The 16,774-nt window shown below is 50.9% G+C and overlaps 3 protein-coding genes across 3 annotated transcripts; 2 read left to right on the forward strand and 1 right to left on the reverse strand.

Annotated features, from left to right (window-relative positions):
• Positions 1-221: 221 nt before the first annotated feature.
• On the reverse strand, positions 222-2,414 carry BCR38DRAFT_180766 (uncharacterized protein). Its single transcript, XM_040853935.1, has 5 exons — positions 2,294-2,414; positions 1,037-2,238; positions 724-994; positions 462-673; positions 222-401 (listed from the first exon to the last, which is right to left on the reverse strand). Exons 1-5 carry the CDS (start codon positions 2,319-2,321, stop codon positions 375-377), a joined length of 1,740 nt encoding a protein of 579 aa, XP_040717428.1. The 5' UTR covers positions 2,322-2,414; the 3' UTR covers positions 222-374.
• Positions 2,415-2,582: 168 nt separating this feature from the next.
• Positions 2,583-4,260, forward strand: BCR38DRAFT_390196 (DNA glycosylase). The gene is made up of 3 exons (XM_040857554.1): positions 2,583-2,858; positions 2,913-3,252; positions 3,303-4,260. Exons 1-3 carry the CDS (start codon positions 2,740-2,742, stop codon positions 4,098-4,100), a joined length of 1,257 nt encoding a protein of 418 aa, XP_040717429.1. The 5' UTR covers positions 2,583-2,739; the 3' UTR covers positions 4,101-4,260.
• A 669-nt stretch (positions 4,261-4,929) lies between these two features.
• Positions 4,930-8,520, forward strand: BCR38DRAFT_484090 (splicing factor 3B subunit 1; the record flags this gene model as incomplete). The annotated part of the gene is made up of 1 exon (XM_040863705.1): positions 4,930-8,520. The coding sequence occupies one exon, from the start codon at positions 4,930-4,932 to the stop codon at positions 8,518-8,520; it is 3,591 nt and encodes a 1,196-aa protein (XP_040717430.1).
• Between the last annotated feature and the right edge of the window lie 8,254 nt (positions 8,521-16,774).

Consider the following 16,774-nt stretch of genomic DNA (forward strand, 5'->3'; position numbering starts at 1 on the left):
TCAATCATCGATACACGTACATCTGTACCTATAACAGTCGAGATAGAAAGGCTTGGACAAAGTGCCATTCTCAATAGCACTTAGAGATACTACGTAGCATGAGAAGGCGCTTTATGCCGGTTCATGTACAAATGTTTTGATAATCAGCATCTCTCGAATGTGGACTGTGGTCTGGTCTGAAGAATTTCGTCTCTGAGGCAATAGGCCCAACCTGCTCGTACTAGAAACATGGCTTATTATACACATCGAAATGGAGCCTACCATTATGTCAATGTTCTCAGCACAAGTAGCTGAGATTTGCAATGACACAAGAAATGATTCGCTGTACCCAAGGTATCAACGCAGCTAACCATCGGACCTGCTTCCGTCGTCCATTACCACGCTCCGACCTCGAAATTCTCCTGCTGATATATTAGCAATGTCCAGCAACAACGTTGTTTGCTATCGGGTGAGCGACTTACCTCGGGGAAATACGTCGTTACCACGGTCCTGTCGGCAAACTTCCGGCCAGCCAAGGCGGTGAGAGCCTTCTTTGCCGACTCCTTCGTGTCGAACTTGACAAAGATCTTGCCGACACCAGCAGACTGCCGACTTCCTCCACTTGGCCGGGGAACCTTAAGTCCGATGACTTCTCCAAACTTGGCACACTCTTCTTTAACGTCCTCACATATTTCTGTTTTTGTTAGCATTGATTGGCTGGGTTTTTTTAGGTGTACAACGTACCCTCGTAGTCATCATTGTCCATCAATTCCTCAGGCGTCACCATGTTGAGCAACTGCAAGACTCGGGTTTCTTCCGAATCGGTTGCAGACGTGCCGGCAAGCATGGACATGGCATTAACACCCATCTCGACTCCAGCCACTTGAGTAATGCCAATGCTGGCTTTCCTGACCTTCAGCTTTTTGTCACCAATAGGCATGTCGTTTAGACCCTGGACAGCAATGTCCGTGGCGCTAGGATCCGAGTACTCGCAAAATGCGATTCCCTGGCATTTCTTAGCTTTCGTAAGACTCTGTTATAATGAAAAATAGCTTACTCGTGATTCTTCTGTACCGTGGTCCTTGACCAGCGTAAAAGCCTTGAGTTCACCAAATGCCACAAGGAGTTCCATCACTTGCTCTTCAGTGAGGTAGGTTGGCAGATTGGCAATGCTGACTTTGTTGGGTGTATCCACAACGATCTTGGACACAACACCAGGCTCGTAAGGCGTGTCATTAACGACTGCAGGGACAATGTAGTCCTTAGGTCGTTGAATGCTCAGACCAAGCGCGCCCCCATTGGCCACCCCATTGCCCATAGCATCATCGGGCTCCATGGAAATACCATCGAAGGCAAGAGCTACTGTTGCATCAGAGGCGTTTCTAAACTCCAGTAAAGCGAACGATTGATCTTTAGATATTTGGCATTGAACGCAGGGATCCGGGGTCTCAATGACATTGAGACCATTCAGTTGAAGGTTGAAGAAGGACGTGACACTTTCCTCGGTGGAAGACGAAGGGATGTTGTGGACCAGAAGACGCTTGGATTGCCGACTGTTGGAGGGCTTCAGTGCAGCACTGTTCACCGCACCTCCAGGTTGGTTCATAAAGGCCTGGAGCTTGGTGGGATCCATTGGCTGCTGACGCGGTGCGCCGGGTAGGGGGAACATGCCAGACAACTTGGCTTGCTCAGCCGTCACGTTCTCATAACCTGGCGGCTTCATGTCCCATTGTGTCATGCGACGTTTGCGCTCCAATACAGGGGTAATGTCTGTGAGATCAGGCGTGGGCTCTCTCTTCTTAGGCGGCGGGGTTGCGCTGCGGCGGCGGTTCTGGGCAAAAAGGTCTTCGTCTTGGTCCCGATCTCTGCCTCGGCCACCATGACCGCCTCGATCACCTCCTCTCTCCCGTCTGTCGCCTCGCCTGTCGTCGAAAAGGTCGCGGTCACGGCGTGGTGGTCGGCCGCCATCATCGCGGCGGTGGTCGCGTCGTCCTCCACGGTCACGATCCCACTCTCGGTCTCCTCCTCTGCGATCCCGGTCCCGACCTCCACCGCCTCCACTTCCGCCATACCGGTCCTCGCGTTCTCGGTCTCGGTGGCTGCGGCTTGATGCATAGGAATCGACATCTCCCTCTCTGCCGTCGCGATGGGGTCTTCGAGGGGATCTCGATCGGCGTCGGTCTCTGCGATCACCGCGGTCTCCACGGTCTCGTCGGTCATCACGCGACGAATAGTCGCGTGATGAGCCAAGGCGGCCATCTTTTCAAATTAGCTTGGTCATTGGATGATGAATGCGCTGTCATTACGAACTTACCCCTGGAGGAATAACTTTCGCCGTTCATAATGAGAGTAGGCGAATGTGATGGGATTGAGGGCTGCTGATATTTGTGCAATGTTGATGGAAGTCAAACAACTGCTGAGCTTCGATCAATAGGAAGGGTGGATATGCCATTGAACGGGGACGAGGCTGGAGTTTTGAAATTTTGGCAGACCTCGGCTGGCGCTAGTACAGTTTAGGAAAGGCATACCTGTATATGGATCCATTTTCACCCCTGCACATTCAGGTCGGTCCTGACTTCGAGGTCCTGACCTCGTGTTTGAGTGATAAGTTGTTCATTAGAAGTGCATTAGCAACTAAGAAGGGCCAAAACAGTCCCTTTCTAGGAACCAGTTAAATAACACCACCAAAAATTTTCTGTAATCCTGTAAAGAACCGGATGTGTTATCTTCAGGCTGACCCAGCCTAAAATCGATTTCGCGATGCCAGCAGCGCGAGTCTCCGAGTGGCGGAAACTGCCTGTCAGCTTGACGGAGCTCTGTATTGAGACCACACTCCGTTGTGGACAGTCTTTCCGATGGCGTAAGCTAGGAGATGAGTGGTAGGTGAAAATTCTACCATGCTCTAGTAGAAGGTTATCTCATTCACCATGTAGGCACATGTCACTTTATGGTCGCATACTGTCTCTGAAGCAGGACAGTACCCATCTACATTACAAAGCGACTTGGCCTGCAGCTACCAGTACACCCTTCACAACATCAACTTCTGCCAAGGAGGAAACAGTTGTGGATGATACAGAAGAGTTAGTGAAGCATTACTTCAGTTTGAAGCACAATGCAGCTGCTTTGTACAACCAATGGTCACAGTCAGACCCCAACTTTCGAAAGAAAGCTCCAAAGTTCACGGGCATTCGTATCCTCAGTCAAGACGCCTGGGAGACTCTCATTGGTTTCATCTGCAGCAGCAACAACAACATTTCAAGAATCTCTCAAATGGTTGGTCTCCTCATCCCCAACAAACGTTATGAAGGCTAAACTCAACCCAGATTCACAAACTTTGCGAGAATTACGGTCCACTGATTGGCAATATTGGAGATGAAGCCTTTCATGAATTTCCCACTCCCGAGGCATTGAAGGGAAAGGAGGTTGACGCCCATCTGAGAGACTTGGCCTTTGGCTATCGAGCAAAATACATTGCTGAAACAGCCCGCATCGTCTCAGAGGAGAGGCCAACAGACTGGCTTGAAAGCTTGACAAACCCCAATAATCCCGGATGGGGAACCGGCCATCGCAGCGGGCTCCTGCGTGCTAACTACAAGGAGGCTCATGAACAACTCCTTCAGTTGGTAGGGGTTGGGCCAAAGGTGGCTGATTGTGTCTGTCTCATGGGCCTTAGCTGGGGGGAGGCCGTTCCTGTTGATACCCACATATGGCAGATTGCGCAGCGAGACTATTCTTTTGCTAGGGTTAAATCCTCGTCGCTCTCCAAGAGTATGTACCACTCCATTGGGGATCATTTTCGGCGTATTTGGGGCGATCAGGCGGGTTGGGCACAATCAGTTCTGTTCACAGCAAACTTGAAGTCCTTCTCAGCACGCCCCAAGGCAGAACCTGACCCAGTGGCAGTCAAACTTCAAGCGGAAGTATGCGAGACAGTGACTGGCGAAGTTGAGACGAAGTATAAGGTGGAAGAAGATACTTTAGTGGGATCTATGCGGCAATTCCGAAAAAGGAGGGTATCGGCTACTGGGGGCACAGATCTTGAGAACACAACGATTGAGCAAGAGCTCATATCAGTTGCACCAAGGTCTAGAAAGAGACGAAGGCCATTACGGTTATCCTGATATACTCCGCATAGTGAAAGGAGGCCATGTTATAAATGCAAGTTTAGATGCTTTCAATACGCCGTCACAACCTATTAGAATCGTACTATAGATGTAGAAGTTAGAAGAAGAGGATACAATTGACACGGCTTACTGGGACTCGTTCAAGTGGACATTTGCCTCTCCACCTGTTCAACGAATCACTGGATGTAGCTGTGGGAGAGAACGGACCACGCCGGATAACATCTGACTCCAAGGACACGGTGCTTAACGAGTGGTCTTAGAATAACGAGGTTAACATGCTTTATATCGACCAGCCAGTACAAGTCGGTTTCTCATATGACAAGCTCACCAACGGGACCATCGATGAGGATAAGAGAGCAATACAGTTGTGTGTACTCGTCACCTAGCACACCTTTACAATGTAGTTGTAGGGACAGGAGACAAATCACCTGGAGTGCTGGCTATCAAGGTCCCTGCTGGAAATACTCATTTTTGGCTTCTAATACTGACCTAGCTTGAACTCGGCTTCATTCCACTCGAGAATTCAAGAATTATTGATTTGAATAAATCTAGAAGTAGACAACGGGAGTCACAGCTCCAGTGGTCGAGCTTTTCAGCCACAATTTACCTACTGCGCCACTCAACAGACCTCGAGCCGATCTTATCCAATCTTTGCTAGCGTGTCAAGGTGCGATTACTCGCTACAATTTCTTGGACTTCACCTAGACAAGCGTCAAGCAGGAAACCTCACCTCTCACACCTCGTCGCGACAAGAACGTAATCCATCACCAAACTTATCTTTACCATCCCATGAAGGACATGACTGCGGGTGGCTAAAATATCAAACATGTCGGACGCTGACTTTGAGACGATCAGAAAGCTGCAGGCAGAGCGCAATGCTGCCGCGGCTGCCAAAAACGGATCGCGAACCTTTGACCCTTCCAACCAGCGGTCCGACACATCCACCAAGGCCAAGCTTACAGAATCTTTCGACACGGAACTATACTCACGCGATGGCGGCGACAAATATGCTGGCTATCTCTCTTCCATTCCCACCGCTGATGGAGATGGCGACGAGGACATGGATGATGCCGAAGCCTCGCGACGACTAGTGGGCCAATACACAGCGACGCGAGCCCAGATTGAGGAGTTTGCGCACGGTAACGGAGTGGAGGAAGATGATCCTCTTGCAGGGCGTGGGGAGAAGAGCAACCGCATCACAGATCGAGAGACGGACTACCAGAAGCGCCGCTTTGATCGGGTAGGTGCCGACGAGCATGAGAGCTATCGTGAGATCATGGAGCGGAGAGAGCTCGAGAGGGAAGAAGAACGCGTCCAACGAGAAATCCAAGCGAAGCGAGAGGCACAAGCCACCAATGGCGAGCATGCCGCAACGCTCCAGAATGGTGACAAGGAGGTGGCTGAGCCAGGGTCCACAGAGGCCAGTCGCAAGCGAAAGAAGCGATGGGATGTCTCGACAACAGCCGCCGACGAACCAACGACAGAATCTACCGAGGGAACATCCAAGCGATCGAGGTGGGACCAAACGCCCTCACTTGCCGCTCCTGGAAAGCGCTCACGATGGGACCAAGCACCATCCGCAACGCCGGTCGGCAGCAGTGGCCTGGTCACCCCAATGCACACATCCCAGATAGGCGGTGGTTCAGGAGTACCTTCCTTTGGTACTGATATATCTGGTCCCAACGCCGCCATCAGTGATGAGGAACTGGATGCACTGCTCCCTGGCCCCGAGGAGGGGTACAAGGTCCTCGAGCCACCGCCGGGATACGCTCCTGTTCGTGCACCCACCCACAGGGTTATTGCGACGCCAGTCCAGTCCAATGGCTTCATGATGCAGGACCCTGATAGCGTCAGGGCCGGTGGAAGCCAGATGCCAAAAGAGATACCTGGGGTCGGGGATCTCCAGTTCTTCAAGCCGGAAGATATGACATATTTCGGCAAGTTGACAGATGGTTCCGACGAGAACAGCCTGAGTGTTGAAGAGCTGAAGGAGCGAAAGATCATGAGGCTGCTCCTCAAAGTCAAGAATGGTACCCCTCCAATGCGTAAGACTGCTCTGAGACAACTCACGGACAATGCGCGACAGTTTGGTGCAGGGGCTTTGTTCAATCAGATTCTTCCCCTGCTCATGGAGAAGACACTGGAGGATCAGGAGCGCCATTTACTTGTCAAGGTCATCGATCGTATCCTTTACAAGCTTGATGAACTAGTCAGGCCGTATGTTCACAAGATCCTCGTGGTTATCGAGCCTCTGCTCATTGATCAAGATTACTACGCCCGAGTTGAGGGCCGTGAAATCATCTCTAACCTCAGCAAAGCAGCTGGTCTCGCAACCATGATTAGTACGATGAGACCCGATATCGACCACGTCGACGAGTACGTGCGAAATACTACCGCGCGAGCATTCGCCGTGGTGGCCTCGGCACTCGGCATACCCGCACTCCTCCCCTTCCTTCGTGCAGTTTGCCGCAGCAAGAAGTCATGGCAAGCGCGGCACACCGGTGTCAAGATAGTGCAGCAGATTCCTATCCTGATGGGTTGCGCCGTCTTGCCTCATCTGAAGGGATTGGTTGATTGTATTGGTCCTAATCTTAATGATGAGCAGACTAAAGTGCGTACAGCCACCAGTTTGGCTATCGCAGCATTAGCTGAAGCTTCGAACCCCTACGGTATCGAGAGCTTTGACGACATTCTAAACCCTCTGTGGACCGGTGCGAGAAAACAAAGAGGCAAGGGCCTCGCCGGCTTCCTGAAGGCCGTGGGCTATATCATTCCCCTGATGGACGAGGATTATGCCAATTACTACACCAGTCAGATTATGGAGATTCTACTCAGAGAGTTCTCTTCACCTGACGAGGAGATGAAGAAGGTCGTTCTGAAAGTCGTTTCCCAGTGCGCAGGTACTGAGGGTGTTACTGCAGGGTATCTGAAGGAACATGTCCTTGATGAGTTCTTCAAGAGTTTTTGGGTACGCCGCATGGCCTTGGACAAGCGAAACTATAGGCAAGTGGTCGAGACTACGGTTGACATTGGCCAAAAGGTGGGCGTCAGCGAAATTTTGGAACGAATTGTGAGCAATCTCAAGGACGAGAGCGAAGCGTATCGGAAAATGACGGTGGAAACGGTCGAAAAAGTGGTGGCAGGTCTGGGAGCTGCGGACATTGGCGAGAGGTTGGAGGAGCGACTCATCGATGGCATTCTGCATTCTTTCCAGGAGCAAAGCGTGGAGGATGTTATCATGCTGAATGGGTTTGGCACTGTGGTCAACGCCCTGGGCACGCGATGCAAGCCTTATCTTCCGCAGATCGTTAGCACAATTCTTTGGCGGCTCAACAACAAGACGGCGACCGTCCGCCAGCAGGCCGCAGACCTGATTTCACGCATTGCCATGGTCATGAAGCAGTGTGGGGAAGATGCCTTGATGGGCAAGCTGGGTATTGTGCTTTATGAATATCTGGGCGAAGAGTATCCAGAGGTTTTGGGGTCGATTCTCGGTGCTCTACGTTCCATTGTCACCGTCGTCGGAATCAGCCAAATGCAGCCGCCTATCAAAGACCTCCTTCCGCGGCTGACCCCTATTCTACGAAACCGACACGAGAAGGTACAGGAAAACACCATCGATCTTGTTGGGCGTATCGCCGATCGTGGCCCAGAAAGCGTCAACGCGCGGGAATGGATGCGAATCTGCTTCGAGCTGCTAGACATGCTCAAGGCTCATAAGAAGGGCATACGACGAGCAGCAAACAACACGTTCGGTTTCATCGCCAAGGCCATTGGACCACAAGATGTTTTGGCAACTCTACTCAACAACCTCCGAGTTCAGGAGCGTCAGTCTCGTGTCTGCACGGCTGTCGCCATTGGTATCGTTGCCGAGACTTGTGCTCCGTTCACTGTGCTTCCGGCATTGATGAACGAGTATCGAGTACCCGAACTCAATGTTCAGAACGGCGTTCTCAAGTCTCTCTCGTTCCTTTTTGAGTACATTGGCGAAATGGCCAAGGACTACGTGTACGCCGTGACGCCTTTGCTGGAAGACGCCCTCATCGATCGTGATCAGGTGCATCGTCAAACAGCTGCCTCCGTCGTCAAGCATATTGCGCTTGGTGTGGTTGGTCTTGGCTGTGAAGATGCAATGGTCCACCTCCTCAACCTGCTCTACCCCAATCTCTTTGAAACAAGCCCGCACGTCATCGACAGAATCGTTGAGGCAATCGAGGCCATCCGAATGGCGGTTGGGCCTGGCCTCGTGATGAACTACGTTTGGGCCGGTCTGTTCCATCCCGCACGCAAAGTACGTCAGCCATACTGGCGGCTGTACAATGATTCTTACGTGCAGGCTGCCGACGCTATGGTTCCGTATTATCCGAATCTTAATGAAGATGGCATCGACAGGTCCGAATTGGCCATTGTGTTGTAAGAGGACGAACGGTAGGATAGGGACAGATTCCAAAACACGAGGTGGCGCTAGTGAGGAGTTGTACAGTAGTTTTGGGTCAAAATATCAAAGAAGTGTTACTGCATTCAACAGGTTTCAATTACATTTCACGTCGAGTAACTAACGTGTGTGCTGTCAGGATCTGACGGGACCAGGTGCAACACTCTTTCCCAAACATCGCAAGCCGAGTTGACAGTTCATGGATTTATTACGCTGACCAGTATGACCTACCACACGTTGTGTCACTACGGAAAACGTGTCGGACGAGGCTGCCGGATCGCCATGACCCGACTCGACAACTCTGCAAGGAACCACCGGACAGATGGCTGCCGGTCCATGATCGGCGCTCTATGTTCAGCAAACTGCGAAAAGCAGCCACTCGGCCACGCCGGTATCATGAAGCGCACAATGAGCCAGTCGCATGATATGTGCAAGGCTTAACATGGCATGGAACAGAATATATCGCCTTTCTTTACTCCCTCACACGGCATTAAGAGTAACTTGACGAGGTATATTCATTCACCAAGACAGCGCTCGTGACTACTATGCAAGTGTTGTCAACCACTCTTCCGCATCCTCCACTAGACTGACAAGATGGAAAGCCATCGTGTGCTGCCTTCCGAATAGCGGCCTGCAGAACCATCTACTCAGCTTCATCCACCCGTCTCCCTTTCGACGGGATCCGTTCGTCAGGTTCTACCACTTCCCTGGTCCGATAACCCTCCAAGATCGGCACCACAAGGAGAAGACAACACAAGAAACCATCCGTGACGGCATTCGTCGCACAAGAGAACAGATGACGTCGGACGACGGGGTACGTACATACAATACACTTCGACCCAACTTGCGGAGGATGCTTTGGTGTTTCACGGGAGGCTATCCGTGTCTTGGGGCCACACAACAAGAGTTCACCAAGAAACAAATCAAGAGTGTACACCGATCGACAGCTTCCAGAAGGTTTCGTCGCCAGTTTCTTGTTTATTTGCTGGGAAGATGGGACAGATGGGAAGATCACAATTCACCAAAGATCCGAAAGGGGAGGATTTGGTGAGAATTAAGGTTTGACGTCCCAAGGAGTTGATTGCCTTTTCGAGTATCGGATCAACGCTTTCCTTACCCAATTTTGTGGTTTGGGGCGCCGTGCATCACCGTCCGCACGCGGATTTTGGCCACGCCCTGACGATCAACCCGCGTCTAATTAGATGTTGTCTATCTCCCGAGACGCGAACTCTGGAGAGGTGCCGGATTTTCAGGAGTTTTGGCCAATTTCGGAGCGCGCGAGGCTCCCAGCAGATTGGCGAAACTATGTCTACCGTCCCACTTTGCTGGGTTCCCTTGGCATCGCCGCGTTTTCCCTTCGCATATCTACGAGTACGTATCCCTGATAATCGTGTATCGCGTACAAGATGGGCGCAGTCGGAACCGTCAGCCTCCTGATCCGGAGTATCCGTCTTTGTCATGACTGGATGAAGATCCTTTGTGATTGGCAAACTTGGGAGATTGGTAAAGACACTGAAAAGCGCGACATTACGACAGTACCCCCTTTGGCCCTGCTGCCGTAGTCGGCAGCCAAGTCACGCCATGCTAATTCTATGGGTAACACCCACAGTCCAGGCTGCCATAGCATAATCATCCGCTGTCTTAATATGGCCCAGAAGTAGAACAGCGGCCACTGCGGCGGTGACAATTAGGAGGATGGAGAAGCAGGCGCGAAAGGCAAGAGGAACCATCCATCCATTTGATAATCCCTACTCGTTGAACCTTGAGGAACAGCGGTACTTGCGGTACATCGGGCGATGTCCGTTCCACAATACATAGTAGACTCCTCACCGTTCCCACCCTCACGTGCAAAAGGTTGCTGGGATTTTCCGTAGTGTACCTCGACGGAGGTCTGCGGTACCATCCCAACTTGGGTAGAAAAGACAGGAAGGGATCAGCAGTCGTGCATTACTATGTAGGTAAAGCAGATGAGCTCAGACGGGCTGCGAGGGTCCCGGTATCAGCACAGCGATCACCCCCGGTAACTGCGTCCAGTCGGTTTTTTGTTTAGGAAAAAGTGATGGATGGTGAGTCGCCATGGATTCGACAAGTGGCGGTGAGATTAATGGCAGGAGCGAGTCGATTGGTATTGGTAGGCCAAAGGCGTGACAGCGGTCGTGTCGTCGATTAGTGTAGTCCTCTATGTATTGGTTTATTGGTTGGGGTGGATTTGGAAGGACGACTGGTTGGGTCACAGCCAGTCAGCAATTGCGCGCGTTACGCAGACGGACGGGTGGCGAAAAAACCATTGCCGGGTTGTCATTGTGATAGTGGTGCAGTTATGCGACCAGTAACTCTCTTGGATAATAAATGGGCTTGATAGCGGGAGCTCTCTCAGCGGCTGGGGACAAGCTCGAGTAACGCGCCATGGAGATGGGCTCGTACTCGACTAGCATCGATGCGGGTTTCCCCGGGTAAAGACCATACAAGTGTTTTACTCAGTCAAGTGTTGCAGTCGGATATCGAGACTGGAGGCAGAGGGTTGTCCGGGTGTTGCTTAATTACCAAGTATTTGCATTTCTCTTGGTTCCGGTACCCTGGAGGCTCCGCCGCTACCTTTAGAAGATGATGGCCACAATGGCGTTCATCAACTGGTGCTACGCAGCCTGACTGAACATGGGAAAACGAGGGGGAAATGCTCAATCCGATGGCATTGGCATTGGCGTGCGCGGGTGAGAAGTGAGTGAACCGGCAGATTCCCATGACATCCCTAGATGGCATTTCGAGCAAAAGCCCATTGCTCCAATAGCTTCTACACGCGAACACAGACGCCGTTTTGCCACTACCGAACCGCGAGCTTCGAGAGCCAAGAGAACCTTAAAATGAAGAAACCAATAAAAAAGTATAAAATAAATAAAATAAAAAATAAAAAAACGTGTTCAAATTGAGAGAAGAACTGCTGCTGACATAGCCTCCAAGACTATCTGCGTACTGTCACGCGACTTGGAGGAGGAGGAGGACACGTGCGACGGTAAGAAATAATGGGGAATTGAGCTCAACTCAGAGGTGTCCGATTTCGCGCTTTGAGAAGGCAGCTGCAACTTACGAGCAAGCATTGCAAATCAAGGGTCGAGGGATGTCAGGGGTGTGCCGCTGTAGTCCACTGGACTATATAGTGGCGCACACTGCGGGGCGAACAATACAGACGACAAATTAAACACTGCAGCGGCAGGCTGGCGGCTCGCCGCTACTGCAGCCTCGACGTCATCTTCGCCTTGTGCTTATAGCAGGGGCCCAATTCAACGACCACCTCGACTCGACTTCTAAATTTCAACCAACCCTCACATCCCGATCCATCGTAAGGTGAGATTGGAGGGTCGGCTTCTCATTGAAGCGTCTCACGAAATGAGACAGGGTTTCCGATGGAGAAATATCCAATTTATCCACCTGCATTCCTTGGTGGACTCGTCACATGTCGTCGTCGAATGCTCGACGAACAGACGGCAACTTTCTTGGCAGCAGTTCCCCAGTAGTCAAACTGTGCGTGAAACAGGCCCTTCATGGGGAAGCGGACGCGATGACCTACACTGCGTTTCTCGCCAGTCATGTTATGGCCCAATCATGCGCCACTCTATCATCACAGTCTCTACACTGGGCAGATGAGAAATTCCAAGTATTTTGCCCTCAAGGGTTGACGTTTCACTCCCACCGCAACCGCATTATGCCGTGCATCGGTAACTGAAGCGCGTTCATACCAATCCCCATATTGGCCGGTCCGTCACATCACAGCCTCGCTCTATGTGGATAATATAAGAAACCAGCGAATGCTCCGACTGGAGGTGGCGAACACAATGGGGTCTCTTTGGGCATTGCATCACAGCGTTGACAGGCTGAGTCGTGGTCGTATCACCACAGCTTCTACCCAGTCCGGAACCGCAAGCTACGTAGTATATGGCAGCGACCAATTGACTCGACCTCTCCCACACCCCTTGTTCCCCGTCTCCCCGGAGCTAGGAGGACCCTGAAGATCACAGGCAGGAAACCGATACGAATGGATGCCAGCTTCATGAGGTGTGGAGAGTCTGTCTTTACTCTCATATCCAATCTCAAGCTCGACCGATGCTGAGCTCAAAGCTTTGCTGCAGTAAGTGGACTTTCTTATATGGATGCGCGGCCCATTTCCGCACTCTAGCTTCGCCGTTACCGCGACCTCAAATAGAATCATCTTGGCGAATCCTTGGTAATGTTTGTGCCATTATTTCGCGTTTTTAGTCGCCTTTAACCTCGTAATCTCGCTCCTTTAACGCCCTTTGAACTAATTTAACTAGTTCGAATCTACCGTCGAGTAAGTAAATAAATGATCTTTTAACTATTATTATTATTATTATTAAATACGCCGTAGGCTCGAAGCCCCCGGTACCTCTACTAGTACTCCCGTATGTCAAACCGTGCCCTAATGGCTGGACTAAATACATACGCTGCGTCGTCGGTTCGCCCTATTGGCGACTGCGTTACGTCCACTACCATACTACGTTGGTTCTCAACCTACCAACAAAGTCCCCCTGAGAAGATCGATGCTATCTGGGCCTTGAAGCTGTCCGACCCGTCCCTAGCAGCCACCTTACAATAGTCCCACTAACTACTGGTTCTCCTGTTGCCGTTGCGAGGTCTCTGCGAGAGTATAGTGGCCGTGGTGCGATGGCGGCCCGTAATCGTTCCCTCGGTCCTTCCAACTAACTATTATAATCCTCTAACTACTGTAATAGCGGTTTGCAATATATATATATATACGAGCGTTCTTCGAGGACTTACTAGTATCCTTTAAAATACATTTCGCCGCGTGGAGCAGCTATTTTCCCTTCGCATAACTATGTTATTACCTATGTTCTAATGTGTTAGAATAGTATACTTGTCTATACAAAGGCTTCTTATAGTTTCTTTATATAAGCTGCGCTGAATAAGGGATGATCATAAAACTCGAGATCGTCTTCTACGAGGATAACTTGCTTTGTATACCGCTATTTCCTTGATGCAAGGCGACAAAATCGTCTACACAGTCTTATTTTTAAGGAGGTTTACTCTCTTTCTAAGCGAGTTCTGAATATATAGCGCTGTAAGTAACGTGTGCGTTTATCCGTATATAGCGCTAGCAGTTACCGTTACATGCGCTTTAGAAGTGGGTTCTTTGTTTGGTAACGATTTCCGCTGAATTCAGTGCGGATTTCAGGCCATTGGCCTGTAACTTAAGCGGAGTGGTGGGCAAGTGAACGTGAGACTTTCGCCGGTGTTGTGGTGAAGTTCGTTGGTGGGGGTGGCATCCACATAAAATGACACTGACGGCACCTTGCACACCCGGTTTGGTGGAATCTCCTTTTCCAAACACACAAATTGTACTCGGCGTGTCTCATCCACTCTTTTGGAGCTTCCGCCTTGTTGACGTCATCGCCCTCACTTGGGACTGACAGGGAGTGAGTGGGCTGTGTCCGTCAGCCCAAAGACAATGGGATCGGACCCAGTCTTTCATTGTGATTGACAGGTATCCTCGGATCTCGTTACAGTAACGCCGTCATCGAACTTGACTCGTGTCTTGTATTTGTTTGCGGTATCTTTTGGGCGCTTCTTTTCACTCTCCGCCCACGGCCGCCAGCGGGATATGTGCTCCCGCGTTCGTTCTCCCGATCAATCCCCCATAGCAAATGAAATCTACTCAAATCATGTGCGTGAAAATATTTGTCAGGGAGCGTCGGCGTTAACCCAAGCGGCTCGGCTCGGCCGTCCTTGCACACAGTATATCGCGGTTATACTGTGTAGTCAGACGAATAAGCCGCAGACGTAGTACCGCAGAACGATGAGTTTATTCCTTCCTACCTGGTTACGACAGTGCGCGGGATGCCGCAACCAGTCGGGCCCTCCCCGTTTCCAGTTCGCGGTGCTTGGCCAGATAGAGGCATACTGAGGCATATGTTCGCCTTCTTCGCGGCAGTTCGTTAGTGATCGTGGTACTATCCAAGTTTTCCGGTGGTGGGAATTTGAAGATGCGGTTGCGTTGCAGTTGCCGAAGGCTGGCAACGCCACATTCTCTGCTGCCACCGCCCTCCTCAAAACAAGACTGCTGCATGGTCTCGTTGCCAGCAGACCTATATCTCGTATATTAGCCCAGCGATCTTTTCACGAAAGAATCACGTGTATCGCCTTCTATACTACCCCTTGGGCCCCATCCTTGGAAAAAGTCTATACAGGCTTGCTCCATCGGGCTGGCACACCACGATCTGATTACTAGTTTGGTCGGCCGCCCTGAATCGCATAGCCATCGTCTCCAGCAAGCCGCCTTCACCATGAACCAGGCGCACACTTTCCCAGGCCACCACCGTTACGGCCACCCAACCCAGAACTACTAGTGAGTAAAACAATCTGCGGGTTCAGAGGCAAAAAAAGCCAAAAACAGCAACCAGTACGTACTCCCACTCCCACTTACGAGTTCAGACACGTAATACACATAACCTATCGTAACACAGGCAACAGAGCGATTCATTCGCATCTACTTACACCTTCTCCATCACTCGAGCCTCGAACTCCACTCCCTCTATTCTGTTCTAGGCAATGGTCGCAGCTTTTCACTAATAATGAGAGCCATGTAGTAGTGCACACAGATCCAAGTTGGATACCTCAACCACCTCGCCACGCAACAGAGTTCGAGTCGCAGATTCGCAACCTCTTTCCCCCCCCCACTTATCTGGGCCCCATTCATCTCGCCCTCCAGCAGCGCTGCAACCAGACAACCTAGGAACAGCTCCGCCCTGCCCTGGGCGCGGAGAACCCTAATAACTTCAAGCCCTAAACATGAAACACGCTCGATTGCGGGGCGGGGCATGGCCATTGTTCTTTCCAGGTTTGGGTGATCTTCTGATTTCTGTCCGATATACTACTGTTAGTTAGTCGCTAGATAGTCCGCCCGTTTTCTTCCTCCCTCCGTCGCGATGATCAGTCCTAAACGGGCGGCTTCGGTGGGGTTTCAGGGGTTGACACGTTTTCCACTGGAACGGACTTGTCCGTACTGGTTCAACCCCCAAAGAAACGGAGCTGGTGTACAAGTACCTCCAGGTCAATTCAAGTATCCCAGTATCGATTCCAGTATCACTCTTCCTTCCCCAAAGACCCTGCTTTCTCTTTGGGGAGATGTTCGCCAGTGGTTGGAAATATACGGAATGTGTGTGTACGAATAGGAAACCTGGAGCGGATGAGATGCATCTCGCTCGCCTTCACCGTCTGTACCTGCCTACATTGCGCGCAAATTTTGATACGGCTTTCCTCTCCGCACATACATACATACCTACACATCTTGCATGGTAAAATGGGAATATCCCATGTCAGGAGGGCTCGGTTCGAAGCCGACGCCGAGGATGGTGGAGCGTTTTTCCACCGACGATCTCATGCATGAGTATCTTTGTCAGGTCTGGGTCTCATGGTTGAGTCTGTGACACGCATACACACAAACGGCAAACCCCCGGTTAGCTCAATAATTGTATCAGGCAATTGACTTTTTCAGTGTAGTAAATTGTTTGTAAATCTACTATTAGATTACAAGGCAGTAGCGAGTGTCGGGTTAATCCTATCACACGATGACCCTCTGGGCCTATTCGTGACCAAGACAGATGCTCTGCCCTCAACGGGTGGGTATATATGCGAAGCAACGCCTAATAGTACAGTGTCGTCGCGTCTTTTCTCCCCTTTTCCCCACGCCTCTCTTGCGTGTTGAAGCACTGCCGTTCCCGAACCTTTCTCCATTTAGAGATAATATACCCCAGCTGCGCTCCGGCATTATAACGAGTGCATACAAATGACCATCGCCAGCGCACAAGCTGGCCATGTCTCCTGTGTCGTATCCCAAAAATATCAACCCTGAACGCCGTTTTGAGGGTATCTCAAGGACACTCTTCCCTCGACGGTAATCCCAAAAATGCTGGACCACGAAGCGAGGGTCGCGAAGTGTATAAATCCCCAGAGTGCCTGCCCGCCCAGATCTATAAGTCCCGCTACTCCCAGCGCTCTTCGTAATGCCGAGGATATCGCCTTATACAGAAGCAACCATAATGATGCCAAATTCCTACACGAACATGAATTGCAATCGCCACCGGTTGAAATCTTGTTTCTCATTCGAAGCGAAATGAATCGTCATTTGCGACTGACCTCCTCTAGTCTCGTGAGGTCCTTCGATGTGAGATATCCCAAGGTATCGGATGTGTAAAAATCATGAAAA

This window comes from Pseudomassariella vexata (genome assembly GCF_002105095.1).
Source record: "Pseudomassariella vexata strain CBS 129021 chromosome Unknown BCR38scaffold_5, whole genome shotgun sequence".
Lineage (NCBI taxonomy): Eukaryota > Fungi > Ascomycota > Sordariomycetes > Amphisphaeriales > Pseudomassariaceae > Pseudomassariella > Pseudomassariella vexata.

Coding starts and splice junctions, on each gene's coding strand:
- BCR38DRAFT_390196 (XM_040857554.1), top strand. CDS start 2,740: ATGCCAGCAGCGCGAGTCTCCGAGTGGCGGAAACTGCCTGTCAGCTTG. Junction 2,859..2,912: donor CGTAAGCTAGGAGATGAGTG/GTAGGTGAAAAT, acceptor TTCACCATGTAG/GCACATGTCACTTTATGGTC. Junction 3,253..3,302: donor TTTCAAGAATCTCTCAAATG/GTTGGTCTCCTC, acceptor AACTCAACCCAG/ATTCACAAACTTTGCGAGAA.
- BCR38DRAFT_180766 (XM_040853935.1), bottom strand. CDS start 2,321: ATGAACGGCGAAAGTTATTCCTCCAGGG. Junction 2,239..2,293: donor CGAAAGTTATTCCTCCAGGG/GTAAGTTCGTAA, acceptor TAATTTGAAAAG/ATGGCCGCCTTGGCTCATCA. Junction 674..723: donor GGACAATGATGACTACGAGG/GTACGTTGTACA, acceptor TAACAAAAACAG/AAATATGTGAGGACGTTAAA.